Raw genomic sequence first — 13,732 nt, forward strand, 5'->3', positions numbered from 1 at the left:
AATTCTTCCACCCCTTTTTCATAAGTATCACTTATTCGTGGTGTATTAATCCAACTCTGATCCATAAAACTGCTAAACTAAGAACCAATGCAGACTTAGAACCAATGCGTTCAATAAGTAATCATTAAAAAATAAATCAAAATTGCCGAAGGTCGGACACCTCCGGACTCAAAACCAATGCGTTCAATATGTCAAAAGAATATATAACCATTAAAAACTAAATCAAAATTGCCGAAGGTCGGATACCTCCGGACTCCGAATCAGTGCGCTCAATATCTCAAAACAATATATAATCATTGAAAATTAAATCAAAATTGCCGAAGGCCGAACACCTTCGGACTCAGAATCAATTCGTTTAATATATAGAATCAATATCTAACTAAAAAACAAACACTTTTAAAAATAGTTAATAATATATAAAAATATACCAACCTTAGTAGAGGCACAACGACGTAGCTCGGCGGGCACGGTGGTCACAATGGCGCGGCTTTCAGGGCACAGTGTCGCGGCATGGAGGTCACTGATCGCTGGACGACAGGAGTACGGCGAATGCGGGCGTGGGGTCGCAGTCATAGGCGCGCGGACGGTTGTTCGATTGCGACTAGGGCGTACGGTCGGCAAAGGGGGCCAGTCGCGGTCGCACGGTCGGCAGTGCGGGTTCGCGTGGGCGGCGGTGCAGGTTCATGGTCGTGGGGTCGTGGAGTCGCAGGTCGCGCGCGGACGGTCGGCAGGGGGCGCCAGTCGCGGTCGCACGAGCGGCTGGGGCGGTTGCGCTAGGTCGGTCATTCGGTTGTGTGGGGTCGAACGCGGCAGCTTCGGCCACGGTTTGTGAGAAAGATTGCAAGGTTTGTGAAAGAATTTGAGTGGGAAAGTCTAAAAAACTGAAGGGGGAGAAAGTCTTTTAACGACGGTTCTTCAGAACCGTCATTGTATCTTTACCTCCATCTTTTAACGACGATTCTGGCGTGAACCGTCGTTAAAAGTCTAAAACAATTTCAAAAAAATTACAAGATTGCCACCGCGTCGTTTTTAACGATGGTTGTCACCAAACCGTCTTTAAAGGGTGTCGTTATTGAAGAATTTTGTACTAGTGAAAGAATCAAACACATTGACGTTCGTTTTCACTTTATCCGTGATCATGTGAAGAAAGGAAGTGTAAAATTGATGCATGTGGCAAGTCAGGATCAAGTTGCGGATATCTTCACAAAACTGCTACCGAATACAAGAAGATGATTGGCATGATGGATGGTAGAAACATTTAAGTTTATGGGGGAGTTTTGTTGAGTTTTAAAATTAGAAGTTACTAGAAAATAGTAGAATGAGAGTTTGGTTAGGTGAAGATCAAAAGTTGTGAGTGGGATTTTAATTATGTTGTTAGTGAGGTTTTAAAGTCATAATGAAGATTTTTCTAGAAGAGCTTCCTAAAGCCTATAAATAGGATGCTCTCTCATTTGTAAGACGCACCACAAAAAGAAATACAATAAAGACAAATACAAAGAAGAGTGTTTTCTTTAGAGAAAATTCAAGTGTGAGTGGTTGTTTGTTTTATAGAAAAAAAGATGTGATTTGGAGAATGTTTTATATTATTTTGGATTTGATGTTGAAAGGGAATCTGAGAAGTTTGGTTTTCATTATAGTTTTTGTTTTGTTGAGTGTAAAGAAAGCAACAATCCTTTTGGAGATGCAGATGTTGTTGGGTATGAAGCCAGGACCAATTGGGTTGGGCTGACTAGACACATGTTTAGTGAGTGGGCTTAATTATTATGTCCCTTTATTATCTCTATTTATCTCTATTTAAAGAGATCATTGTACTTGTAATTGGTGTGCAACAAGATATAATGTAAACCTAATAGTTGCCCGGGTGGATGTAGGTTGCAGTTGGCGACCGAACCACGTTAAATCTTGTGTCGTTTATTTTTCTGCAGTTGATTCGTGATTATGTGTGTTGTTTCTGCGTGTGTTTTTTCCATCAAGTGGTATCAGAGCCTTGGTTCGTTTACACACTAGAGATCCGATCAGCAGAAATTAAACGACGAGATGTGAAAATTGCACTTGCAGTAGCGTCCCAGAGTTAGGGTTTCGCAGAGGCGGCAACAATGTCCCAAAGTTAGGGTTTCGCAGAGGCGGCAACAACATCCCAAAGCTAGGGTTTTGCAGGGGTTGTAGCAGCGTCCTAAGGCTTAGGGTTTCCCAGATCTGCTTCATAACAGCGGTGACCAGGGACGGTGGTGGTGCGGAGCGCCAGGGCAGTGGGGACTGCGACCAGGTCTGTTGGTGAGTGATTTTGGGTGGTGCAATTTTTGTGTTCTTGATTTAAAAAAAAAAAAAAAGATTGCCAAGATCTGAAATCAGTTGTACCGAGTATCTCGTCTAGTCATTTGAGATAACAGAAGAAGGGAGGTTCCGAATTGAAAAATTCGATGGTATAGATTTTAGTTGGTGGAAAATGCAAATTGAGGATTTGCTAGTTCAAAAAGATTTGGACGTGGCTTTGGATGACAAGCAAGAAAAGATTTCTAATGCAGAGTGGGCAGGTTTGGATCGGAAAGCTATGTCCGTTATCCGACTCTCTTTGAGTAAGAATGTTGCGTTGAACATTTTGAAGGAGAAGACAGCGAAAGGTATCATGGAAGCATTGTCTAACATGTACGAGAAGCCATCTACTGCAAACAAGGTGTTTCTGATTAGAGAATTGGTAAACACAAGGATGAAGGAAGACAGTTCAGTTACTGAGCACATCAATAAAACGAATTCGATCTTAGCCAGACTTATGTCAGTGGGCATTAAGTTCGATGATGAAGTTCAAGCTTTACTACTGTTATCGTCTTTGCCTGACAGTTGGTCCGGAACGGTTACAGCAGTTACCAGTTCAGCGGGATCCGATGGATTCACTTTTGAGAAGATTTGTGATCTCATTCTTGGCGAGGATGTCCGAAGAAGGAGTTCTGGGGAATTATCTAGTGAATCGCTATATGTCATGAGAGGTAAGAGAAATATCAGAGATAGTGGGAGCAAGAACAAAGGAAGGAGTCAGTCAAAGACTTGGGATTGCTCAAGTGTAACATGTTAGAACTGCAAGGAGGTGGGGTATTTCAGGAATCAATGCCCAAATGATAAACAAGTCAGCATTGCAGAAGATTCCGCGGACGAGGACCTCTTAGTCTGTTGCGCGGAGAGCAGTGTGGATTCCTGGGTCATGGATTCTGAAGCATTGCAGAATCTAGTTATTGGAGACTTTGGAAAGGTAAGACTAGCGGACAATAGAACTCTTGATGTTACGCGGGCATGGGTGACATAGTGTTGAAGACACCAGTTGGTTTTTGGACTTTAAAGGATGTCAGAGTTGTTCCAAGCTTGAGGAAAAGTTTGATTTCTGTTAGGCAGTTGGACGAACAGGGACATGAAGTGAAGTTCGGAAATCAGCAGTGGAAGGTCGTCAAGGGAAATCTTGCCATGGCTTGCGAAAGAAAGAGAGGTTCGTTGTATATAGTCAGATTACCGTCTGAGGGAGTGACCATCCCAGTTCAGAAGATAAACAAAGTCCGGTTCACAGAATCTCGTGGGCAGAAGAGGGTTGTCTTTACAAGAGAGAAACCTAGAGCCACAGGTCAGATTCAGGATGAACGAGCATGGAAAGGTTCAGGTAGACCAGTCAGAGGTACTTGTGGCAGTGGGAGCACGGGTTGTGCTTCAGCTAAGGTTCCTAGATGACAGTGGGTTAGGAGAACCAGTATTCCAGCGGTTGAAACTTCTCCAGAAAAATTCTTGTTGAATATGGAGAGTGTTTGTTCTCAGGTTGTTCCAGGATCCGGCAGTTCCTGTAAGTGGGAGTCGGTAGGAACAGATAACGGGTCAGTGACTGACGTGTTGAAACTCAGGTTGTTCCAGGATCTGACAGTTCCTGTAAGTGGGAGTCGGTAGGAACAGAGAACAAGTCAGTGACTGACGTGTTGAAACTCAGGGGAGTTTTAACGAAGTCTTCAAAATGATTAAGAAGGCTGGTGGCAACTAGAGGTGGAACAATGAGTTCCATCGACAAATTACAGAAGTACATGTACACAGTTGAAGCGCAGGTGAACATTGTTCCGTGGCTTCAAGTAGGAGATTGTTGGGTATGAAGCCAAGACCAATTGGGTTAGGCTGACTAGACACATGTTTAGTGAGTGGGCTTAATTATTATGTCCCTTTATTATCTCTATTTAAAGAGATCATTGTACTTGTAATTGGTGTGCAACAAGATTTAATGTAAACCTAATAGTTGCCCGGGTGGATGTAGGTTGCAGTTGGCGACCGAACCACGTTAAATCTTGTGTCGTTTATTTTTCTGCAGTTGATTCGTGATTATGTGTGTTGTTTCCGCGTGCGTTTTTCCCATCAGATGTTTGTGAACAGAATTTGCCGCTTTTGGTTCTCTTTCAATGGCAGTTTGACCTTTTATTTTACTTTGGAATTTTTTCTACATTAATGACAGAGGTATGTTCATACATATAGGAAACAAAGAAGTTCTGAACCATTTTTTATGTGTATAACATTGTCAGCATATATTCATTCATGCAAGAGTTATGATGTCCAGTGTGTGCACCATATATGAATCTTGTCACTGCTGAGGACACCTCCACAACCAATGCTCATGTCAATGAACATGAAATTGAAGGTACCTTAGGAGTCCTTATGTAATGGTGGTTAGTTGTTTGTGAAACAAGTTGTTGTGGGTTATAAAAATGTAGCACTAGGGGATGTTTGAGGCAGGAGTAGTGGTTTCGTCCTAAATTGCGAGTAATGCCTAGTAGTAGAATATAGTGAAAGATGGTTTGCAACTTAATCCTGAAAAGCTCCATGCGTAGTGGGAGAGGAATAGCAGCTTTATTGGTGCAAAGTTGTAGTGGTAGAGGGTCAATTCGTTAACTTTTTCATTCAAGAGTGTTGGTTCTAGATTCCTTCGTGGAGGTAGACACACATGTTAAGTGGGATGAAGCACGTTAAACTTTGTGGATATCACGCACGTTTAGAAGCGATAATGGAAATTCTCCCCAGCAAAAATACAAGTCCATGAATTCATATATCCTTTCCAATGTCACTTTAGCGTTACGGACCAACAAGTTTTGTATTGTATCAGAACAAATGACTGCAACATTCAATTTTATTCCTTACAATCATTATGGTTGATGACTTATGCAAACTATCTTCATTTTGAATCATGATATCGTACTATAAAGATGAGAAATGTAACTCTAGATCTAGCGATACCATGTGATGGATGAATGAGTACCTTTTTTTATGACGTGCAAAAGGGCCTAGTATAAGAAATATCAGCATTATGAGAAAAGCTCAACATAACCATCATCAACCAGTGGATCAGTATCCCATTTATCCTCTTAATTAATAATGAGGGATACAAGAAATATAAACAAAAGAAAGAGAGATGCATACAAATATCCCATTGTTAAATTCCTCCAAGGAGTAATGATTCAAAGTTTTTCTCATCAAATAGAAGCAAATGGTTGAATCTTCATTCATGACATGCACTAGACCTGGACAACATATATACTTGCAATCAAATATTTATCCTCATCACTTACTATGACACTACCAAATTAACCAATTTTTAATTTATTTTCAAACGATTAAAATAAACATCATGGTTATGGATAAGATTTTCAGATTTTACAATGATATGTTTATATTTTAAATAAAATGTATTTCGTGAAATCAAACATCTACTTAACATCCCAAAATTTAAAATAATGAACAATAAAATATATTTCTTAGGTTTTCTTTTTGGAATTTATAATAAAATAAATATATTTTTAAAAAATATTATTAGCTATGTGATTGTTGGTTTCTATCTCTATTGAAACTCAGAGATTAAGCGAACAGGAAAAATAAATATCAGCAGTTATTTTCTGTGAGAATGGGAAAAAAAATCAGGCACTAACTTTATACTAATGGTCTAAACTAAAACAGAAATGTTAGATGATTTTTTTAAAGTCGTGAAATCTTTTAAGTTATTTTTTTTCCACTTTTTATAAAAATAACTTTTTCATTTTTTATAAAAATAACTTTCATTTTTTATACACACACGTGTTACCTCTATTATGTTATGTTGTAATAATAACTTACATAATATTTTTGTCATAAAATGCAATCCATAAAAACTGAAGTATGATATCCACTTTCCACTTCTTGCAGTTTAATTTGTTAGATGCATATGCCCATGTTAAAGCTATTTGGAGTAGCATTTGGATTGCAGTAGTAAATAAAATCTGGAAGTTCAGGAATAAGCATATTTTTTAAGGTGGAGTGATAGACAATTCAGAAATGTTTACTTCGCTCAATTAAAGGTTTGGTCTTGGGTAACATATAAATCTGTTTCTGCTTGTTTTACTTATTCTGAGTGGTGCATTGATCCTATGGCTTGTATGTTCTTAATTAAATGAGTTTATGCAAGGTTTGTTCCTTTGACTGGGGTGCTTATTGTTTTAAGGATTTAAGGATTAGGTAGGTTAGAAGGGGTTTTGAGGAACTGTTGTTATGATTATGTATAAGGGTTGAGCCACTCCTAAAGTAATTCATATTAATTTATTTTTTCTTGCCGATAAAATAAAACAATTAATGAAGAAACTTTAGCATAATTCACCTTAAGACATTAGACTTGCTTGTATATATAACTAAAACAATACAGCTCAATGCCTGGTAAAAATTAACATCTTTATAGTAGTATGTTTTTACCATATATCAAATCTATGTTTTATTGATCAAATATCATAATATAAAAATAAAAAGTTAAATTGAAAAATAGTTTTTAAAGGCAAGAGAGAAAAAAAGTTATACATTGGATTGATACTTGAGATTAGAATCAATGGTCACACAAATGACTAATGGACAAAATTTTGGAAAAGGCCCAGTGAGTATACATATGAATATGAATGAGTAATAAGGTATGGAAGAGGTAAAATTAATGGTGGGGACCTGTTTTCCACAATGAAAAGGTATCTAAAGAGAGAATATAAATCGTGGGGACCAAGATGGAGTAATATTGTTTACGTTGGAGGATCGCATACCCACTACTCATTGTGGTTATCCAGTTTTAGATCAGAATGAATATAGTGCACAAACTGCCCCATCAATTTTGCTTTGTTAAAATCCCTTACAAATATACGTCCTTCTTATAAAGTTTCCTAATTTCTTGACAAGAATAACTTGTTGAGGTCATTGGTTTAATAATGGGATGTGTAGCTCTACCTCCAAGGCCACTGATTGGTGATAGTGCTCCTCTTCATGTGGTTTAACACTCTTCATCATCTGTTCTACCTCTATACCCTTTGACATCTTGATGGTGATGTCTAAATCTATATTAATCTTCCAACACCCTTGCTTCGATTCATTTTTGACAATGATATTAATATGACTGCCATTCAGACAAAAAACATTTATGTTACCAGTAAAATCATGCTCAACTTTTTCTGTTTTATATTCAATCTTTTTAATAATATTGTTTATTTTTCACACTGTACCACCTTCATTGTTGGGGCAAATAATTTTAAAGGTAACCACTTAAGTGAATTTTTTATTTGTTCCTTTTATTTTGATGATTTCTTTATCATGAAAACAACAAATAAATATTACAGCCTATAGAGGTCATGATTCCTACATAACTCTAAAAAAATGTAATAATTCCCATGTAATTCTAAAAAACCAAAGAGTTGTAGAAACGACATCTATTATTACTGTCTAAATAGATAAAAAAAAAGATAGTTTCTACTGATCTTAGTATAACCAAAAACAATTTTTTTTTATTTAAGAAAAAGTTCCTAAAACCTTCTGAAAAATAGCAGGAGTCCTGTACAAAAATTAGTTTAGAATTAATAAAACCTTCAAAACTATTAACCATCTTCTAACATTGACAAAAATAAGATATGATCACAAAATCAGTAGACGCACCAAAGAGTGATGGTTTCTGTTTTCCTTTATTTCTCCACTCCATATCTTGTCTTTGCTTCATACATGAGAGAAAAAAAAAATTTGGAGGTATATGAATGACAAATGTGCAATATAGAAGATGGGTGTTGAAACTAAGTTTTATTTTCAAATATGCGATTTTAGAATAATTTTTTTTATCTATTATTTTAGTCTTCAGATTTAGACAAATTATAATTTTAGTTAAATTCTCAATTTTAGTTTAAAATGTCACTTGTATATATTAAAATCATAATGTAAGCTTTAAAAAAATTATTCCTAACGTTATATAAATAAAAGTAGTAAATTATAATAAAAAATTACCACTACACACATAAATGTATAAAAAAATATAAATATAATTTTATATGTAACTATAGAAGAAATTATTGATTTACGGAAGAAAAATTATCGAAGAATTGTGTCCGTTGATAAATAAATTATCAATGGATTTTATGGATGAATTTGTATTTGTCGATTATCGACCAATTTAACCAGTAAATATAAAAAAAAATTATAATATTTGTACTTATTCGTGAATTTTCAGTAATTAAGCACAAATCAATATTTGTTGGTAAAATTCATCTATAAATGAGCTCAAACCAATATCTATCAATAAGATCCTTCACTAGTTGAACACCAATCAATATTCGCAAGTAATTAAACGTTAATCTTATCCGTTAGTAAATTTTACAATATTAATATAAGTATAATAATATTAATTAACATAATATTAATAAAACTAATTATGATAATAATAATAATTTTCTTAGTTTTAATAATATTTTTATAATATTAATACTAGTAATTTTATCTTATATGGATATATAACAAAATGAAAATATTTAATTAATAAGTTGATTCTAGTATGGTTGATATTCTGTTAGTGGGTAGAAAGTTTACTTGGTATAAACCTAATGGGACAGTTAAGAGCAAAATAGATAGAATTTTAGTCTCCCTTGAATGGTTAGAGAAGTGGTCGGGAAGTAAACATTATGTAGAAGGGAGATCTGTTTCGGACCATTGTGCTTTAATTTTAAAGGATATAGATATTGATTGGGGCCTAAAACCGTTTAGATGTCTAAATGTATGGCAAAAAGATGTTCGGTTTAAGGAGCTTGTAAGGACTAAGTGGGAAAGTTATGTACTTAGGGGAAACGGGTTGTATGTTTTTAAGGAGAAATTGAAAAGGTTAAAGTTTAACATAAGGAGTTGGAACAAATTTGTATTTAGAGATGTTAATGAACAAAGAGTGGAGTTGGAAAAGAAAATTCAAGTTCTGGATGAAAACGATGATGAGGGGGAGTTGAGTGTGGAAGACAGAGGAAGAAAGGAGACAACTTTTAGCTGACTTGGGGCAAACTAGAGTTAAACAAAAATCGATTTTACAGGAAAAAGAAAGGATGAGTTGGGTAAGTCAGGGCGACTTGAATACAAAGTTTTATCATTCAAGTATTAAGTGGAGGAGGATGCAAACCGGGATTAATGGCATCAAGGTCAGCGATCAGTGGTGTGATGACCCGATTGAAGTAAAATTCAGAGTGAAGAAATTCTTTGAGGGCAGATTCAGCGGGGGGAAAGACAACAAGTTAGTTTGAATAATGTTCGGTTTAAGGGTATCACTAGAGAGGATAATGAAATGTTGGTTGGAGCTATCTCTGAAGCTGAAGTAAAGGAGGCGATTTGGAACTGTGACAACTCTAAAAGTCATGGCCCGGATGGGTTTAATTTTGGTTTTCTAAAATTTTGTTGGGATATTTTAAAAGGAGATGTGATGATTGCGGTACAAAGATTTGTAGAGGGTGGAAGTTGGCCGAAAGGTACTAATGCTTCCTTTATTACTCTTGTCCCAAAGGTTGTAAATCCACAACTTTTGAATGACTTTAGGCCAATTTCATTGGTGGGATGTGTGTATAAAATTGTATCTAAAATTCTCTCTTCAAGGTTGAAAAGGGTGTTGGATAAAGTTATTTATCCTAGACAGTCTGCTTTTCTGAAAGGAAGAAGTTTGTTGGATAGTGTGTTAGTTGCTAATGAGACCCTTGAGGAGGTAAAGAGGAATAAGAAGGAACGTGCGGTGTTTAAGGTGGATTATGAAAAGGCCCATGACTCAGTAAGATAGGAGTTTATTTACTACATGTTAGGAAGATTGGGATTTTGTGGAAAGTGGATTGAATGGAAAAAAACTATCTAAAATCTTCCTCCATATCTGTGTTGGTAAATGGAAGCCCAACAACTGAGTTCAAACCAGTGAAGGGTCTAAGACAATGAGACTCGTTAGCACCCTTTCTTTTTCTCATTGCGGCTGAAGGACTTGCAGGGGTAGTTAGACAGGCAGAAGAGAAGATGTTAGTAGAGAGTATTGAGGTTGGGGAAGGGCGAGTAAAGGTGAGTATGTTGCAATATGCAGACGATACCTTATTTTTTTGTAAAGCCTCAATTCAAAGTGTTTGGACATTAAAATCAATTTTGAAGTGCTTTGAACTTGCCTCGTGTCTTAAGGTTAATTATTCCAAGAGTAAGGTTGGCGAAGTGGGTGTGAACATCAGTCAGACAGTGATTTTTGCCTCTATTCTTAACTGTGATATTATGAAGGCACCTTTTAGTTATTTGGAGGTGACGGTGGGCGGGAATCATAAGAGGTGTGTTTTTTGGGAAGGGGTGCTCAATAAGTTACGGAGTAGGTTGTGCTCTTGGAAAGGGAAATCCCTTTCTTTGGCTGGCAGAGTATGTCTTATGAAATCGATGCTTACATCCTTACCGTTATTTTATGTCTCCGTATTTTGTATGCCGGCTACTGTGGTGAAAGAAGTGGAAAAGATACAAAAGAGATTTTTGTGGGATTGGGGCTCAGAGAACAGGAAAATTGCTTGGGTGGCATGGCGTAAGGTGTGTGAGTCAAAAGACAAAGGTGGATTGGGGGTAATTGATATAAGGAAATTTAACTCGACTCTTTTGAGGAAATAGATTTGGAGACTTAAGTCTGAAAAAAGAAGTTTATGGAAGAATATTCTAGATTCTAAGTATGGTGGGTGGAGGGGGGTTAAGGTCCCAAGTTCAGAATGGTAAGCAATCGTTATGGTGGAGGGACATAAGGAAAGTTTGGAATTTAGAGGAGTGGAGTAATGACTTTGAAGACAGAGGTAGGTGGGAAGTAGGGGATGAAAAGAAATTAGGTTTTGGGAGGATAAGTGTGTGGACAATGTTGCTTTAATGCATAAATTCCCTAGACTTTTTTTCGATTTCCTTAGATACTGGTCGCACTATATCACAAGTTGGGGTTTGGAGTAATAATAGTTGGTCGTGGGAATTGAGTTTGAGAAGGAATCTCTTTGTGTGGGAATCTAGTCTGGCTGATCTCTTATTGCATGTATTGGATAACAAGAGGTTAACAAAAGAGGGTGAAAATAAGACCGATAAATGGATTTGGAGGGATGTAGTTTCTACAGACTTCTCTGTGATGACAACCTATAATATTCTCTTAGGGAAGGAGGTTGCACGGTCGGCGGAGCCTTTTGCGGAGTTCTGGACATTAAAGACTCTACCTTCTTCACATTTTACGGCTTGGAGGGTGTTACATAATGCGATTGCCACTAAGGACAATCTCTTGAGACGTGGTATACCTATGGCGTGTGTTCGTTGTCCCCTTTGTGGGGTGGAAGAAGAAACGGTAAGGCATCTATTTTTTGAGTGTAGGGTCTCTTGTAGAATTTGGGGAATGTGTCTCGAGTGGTTGGGATCTTCTTTGGCTCTACATTGTGATGCAAAATGCATTTTAAGATGTTTAAACCTATAGGTGTGAAACATGCTATTATTAAGTGCTGGGGGGGGGGGGCATTTGGGTAGGTATTGTAAGTGAAATTTGGAACCACAAGAATAAGGTTGTTTTTTAGAATGGGCGTGTAGATTTAGTGGAGGTTTTTACGGTGGTACAAAGGAAGACTTGGTCTTGGGTCACAGTAAAAGAAAAATTGGTTGATTTCTCTTACTCAGACTGGTGTTTGGAACCTCAATGTTGTATGAGGTATTTGAAATATTGATTTTTGGTGTTCCATGGTTAATGGTTTTGGTTTATATTTTTGTTCAGGTTTGGAGGTTGTGGTGTGTTTTGTAGGTTTCTTGGTTTTTCTATCTGGCAGGTTTGAGTTGATGGTTTTGCTCTTGGGTTCTGATAAAGGAAAGTGTATTTGTCTTATTACATTCGGTTTGACGTTGGATCTATATGATGCATGAGTTTTGATAGATTGATGTGTGTTGTTTATGGCTATTGTCCTGTCCATATTATGAAGTGGTAAAGTGCTTTATGCATGTCTTTTGGTTTATGTATCCCCCTTGCAAGACCAATTTGTTGATGTAGGCACTTGGTTATTTGGAGCTCTTCAGCCTGTTGTCAAAGATCTTGTTTAGTAGTTAGATTTTATGTCTTGTTTGAGGGTGTAATCCCTTTGGTGGGTTGATGTAATTGAGTTGGCTGGGATTCTATATCTTGCTTTGGTAGGTTCATGGTTAGTGTGTTGGTACTATGAAACTTGTTTTGGGTGTTTTGTATAAGGGTTGGAGCACCCGTGAAGTACCTCATTTTATTTTATTTATTCTTTGCTGATAAAAAAAAGTTGATGTAATTTAATAAAGATAATAATAATAAAAATATAATAATATAAAAATAATTATGATAAAATTATAATAATATTGTTAATAATAGTTTATGATAATTTGTAATGTTAATAATATTATTTTATATTAATATATATTAAAATATAAAAAAATATAATTTTATAATTATAATAAAGATAATAATATTGAAGATAATGATGATAATAATAATATTAATAATAATAATAATAATAATTATTGATCCTGCTTGTTGACCGGAACGCTGGAAACTGCCTCGTCAAAGGATCGACGTGCGCACCGCTTCACACCTCCGTTCCTCTTCGAGATCCACCTCAAGAACCTGCAAAGAAACAGAGCGGCACCGCTGCGGCCGATCGCACTCCAACGCCCAAGTCAGTGACCGAATCACCAAATACTAAGAGAACAAGAACCGTGCAAATCCTCTCTCACAGTAAGCTCTAGAACTCGCAAGCGTAAAGAGTGTATTCTGAACGTGCGTACCTTAGAAAGTTCGTTGAAAACTCTTATATACCTGGTTACTTTCTCTCTCCTGGCAGTTACAGACTTGGACACGTGGCTCGCATCCAACTGTACACGTGCCATCATCCGGAGGCTCCTTGACTTGGGCGCTGCTTCTGACTCTCTTTTTGGCTAAGTTACTTATGCATGGTGCTGCCCAGTGCATAGCTAACTTGGGAGTGCGATCTCTACTGGAACTGGCGAGTTAGGGTGTCCTCATACACCTTCCCTGTGGTCTCCCCGGCCGCCTTCATAATCTGCTTCTCCTTCATCTTTGGCGATGTGCTTGCTCTGGCGATCTCCAATCACTAGGTCGCCTGAATCTACATCTGGCGACTTCATCTTTAACCCGGTGATCGCCTATTCTGGTATGCTGGAGATCGGAACACGCCAATTTAACAACTGGCGACTACACGAGCCCCCCGACTTCCTTCCCTTCTGCCAACCTGGCGCCTTGTCAACACGCCTATACTGTAGCTTGATGCCACGTCATCCCTTCCGACTACCAGGGCGGTACAATTATGATAATAATAATATTAATAAAAAATTAGTAATATTAATAATTTTTTTATTAATAATAATTTATGATAATAATACTAACAATTTTATTTTATTTTAATATATATTAAAATAAAAATAGTAA

General features: G+C 36.9%; 1 protein-coding gene across 1 annotated transcript; it reads left to right on the forward strand.

Moving 5' to 3' along the window:
- Nucleotides 1–9,595: 9,595 nt before the first annotated feature.
- On the forward strand, nucleotides 9,596–12,363 carry LOC137834115 (uncharacterized). Its single transcript, XM_068642178.2, has 6 exons — nucleotides 9,596–10,069; nucleotides 10,552–10,878; nucleotides 10,973–11,099; nucleotides 11,208–11,573; nucleotides 12,044–12,095; nucleotides 12,246–12,363. Exons 1-6 carry the CDS (start codon nucleotides 9,596–9,598, stop codon nucleotides 12,361–12,363), a joined length of 1,464 nt encoding a protein of 487 aa, XP_068498279.1.
- The last annotated feature ends 1,369 nt before the right edge of the window (nucleotides 12,364–13,732 follow it).

Source organism: Phaseolus vulgaris, chromosome 7 (assembly GCF_051622355.1).
Source record: "Phaseolus vulgaris cultivar YP4 chromosome 7, ASM5162235v1, whole genome shotgun sequence".
NCBI classification, from domain to species: domain Eukaryota; kingdom Viridiplantae; phylum Streptophyta; class Magnoliopsida; order Fabales; family Fabaceae; genus Phaseolus; species Phaseolus vulgaris.